Source organism: Lepidothrix coronata, unplaced genomic scaffold (genome assembly GCF_001604755.1).
Source record: "Lepidothrix coronata isolate B3197 unplaced genomic scaffold, Lepidothrix_coronata-1.0 Scaffold233, whole genome shotgun sequence".
NCBI lineage: Eukaryota > Metazoa > Chordata > Aves > Passeriformes > Pipridae > Lepidothrix > Lepidothrix coronata.
The window spans coordinates 892713-894438 of NW_016690413.1; the positions used below are offsets into that span (position 1 = coordinate 892713).

At 74.2% G+C, this 1726-nt stretch overlaps 1 protein-coding gene across 1 annotated transcript in view; it reads left to right on the top strand.

Moving 5' to 3' along the window:
• The window catches only part of DIRAS1 (DIRAS family GTPase 1), a 4716-nt gene extending 3402 nt beyond the window's left edge, over window positions 1-1314 (top strand). The window contains exon 3 of the mRNA XM_017834400.1: window positions 93-1314. Coding sequence (XP_017689889.1) covers window positions 93-289 — 197 coding nt within the window. The 3' untranslated portion in view covers window positions 290-1314. The remainder of the gene's footprint in view (window positions 1-92) is intronic.
• The last annotated feature ends 412 nt before the right edge of the window (window positions 1315-1726 follow it).

The following is a 1726-nucleotide window of genomic DNA, read 5'->3' on the forward strand; positions in this document are numbered from 1 at the left end:
AAATGCGCCTTCATGGAGACCTCGGCCAAGATGAACTACAACGTCAAGGAGCTCTTCCAGGAGCTGCTGAACCTGGAGAAGAGGAGGAACGTGAGAGACAAAATCAAGGGGAAGTGCAGCATCATGTAGAGAGCCCCGGACTGGCCCGTGCCCCCCCCTCCGGACCCCCCTTCTCTCCCCCCCGGCCGGACGTGGCAGTGGCATCGCAGTGGGACCGTCCCCTCGTCCTCCGTGTGCCATCACTGTGACTGTGCGGGGACGCCTGCGCTCGCCCCGGGGCTGGGGGTGAAGACGGGGCGTCCCCCCGAGCCGAGGGACACGCGGCCACCCCCGCTGGGCACGGCAGGACCCCCGGACCACCCGCACCCCCCACACTCACAGCACAACCGGCGGCCCCGGCCCCGGCCCCCGTCGGTCCTCGTGGGAGGGAAGGACCTCGTGGTGGTGTCGGTGTCACCCTCGGGGATGGTCACACGCGTCCCAGGCCCTCCCCACGCCCCCGTCCCCACGCCATAGTGCTCTGCTCCTGCGGGCAGAGACCCGGGGCGGGGGCAGCCCCCGCGCGGCGCCATGACCCCCCCGAGCCCCCAGCCCACCCTGGCACCGCAGCCCCCTGGGCCTCCAGCCCTGTCCCGGTGCCATGACCCCCCCCAAGCCTCCCGTCCTGTCCTGGTGCCGCAGCCCCCCGAGCCCCCAATCCCATCCTGGTGCCGTGGGCCCCCCTTGTCCTCCCAGCCCTGTCCTGCCGCCGTGGACCCCCCCGAGCCCCCCAGCCCTGTCCCGGTGCCACAGCCGGAGCCACCAGCCCAAGCACAAAGCATCGGGTCCAACGGGAGGTCCTGACCCAGCACAATCCTGGTGAGCTCCGGCGGGAGACCCCCGGCCCCACCGCCAGCCGGGCCCCCCCGCGCCCCCCGCTGCCCCCCTCCCACGCAGGATGTGCCCCGGGGACCCGCCGGTGTCCCCCCACCCCTCAGAGCCCTCCCTGCGGGGTGGCCTGGCCCCACACCCCGGGACCCCCCCGGCTCCCCCCAGCTCTGTCGCGGCCCTGCTTGTCCCCCCCCGGCCGGAGCGGGGTCCCCGCGCTGTCACCAGCCCCTCGTCCCCGCGAGGTTCATCCCCTCGCTCCGAGGTTCGTCCCCTCGCTCCGGCCCCGCTCCCGCTGTCCCCAAGGGGGTGTCCCCGGGCGGGCTGATCCCCCCCCCATCCCAGCTCCCCGCATCCCCCCCGGCTTTTTACAGGAGGACCCGCGTGCCCAGGGGACGAGGTGACGTGACGATGTAGCCTTTACTCTAGAAATAGTCTTCCTTCAATAAAGAGATGAGAAACGCTCCCGCGTCCCCCCGGAGCCGCCCCCGGCCGCGGGGCCGCGGGGGGGGGGGCCCAAAAAGGGGGGCGAGGAGGGCCCGGGGGGGCGCGCGCGTGTTCACGTGTGTTCACGTGTGTTCACGTGTGCGCTCGCGTGCGCGCGCGGGGCTCCGTGCACGTGCCCGCGCGCACACACACACGTGCCCCGGGCACACGCGTGTCCGCGGCCCCCCCCCCTCCCCTCCCCTCCCGCGGTGCCCCCCGCCCCTCGCTGCCCGTGGGGAGGGGGCGGGAGCGCGGCGCGTGCGTCATCACGCCCGTTGCCATGGAAACCATCTGCTCCCCGGGCGCGGGAGCCGCGTGGGCACGAGCGGGAGGGGCGGGGGGAGGAGGGGGGGGGGGGGGAACGGGGCCGCGA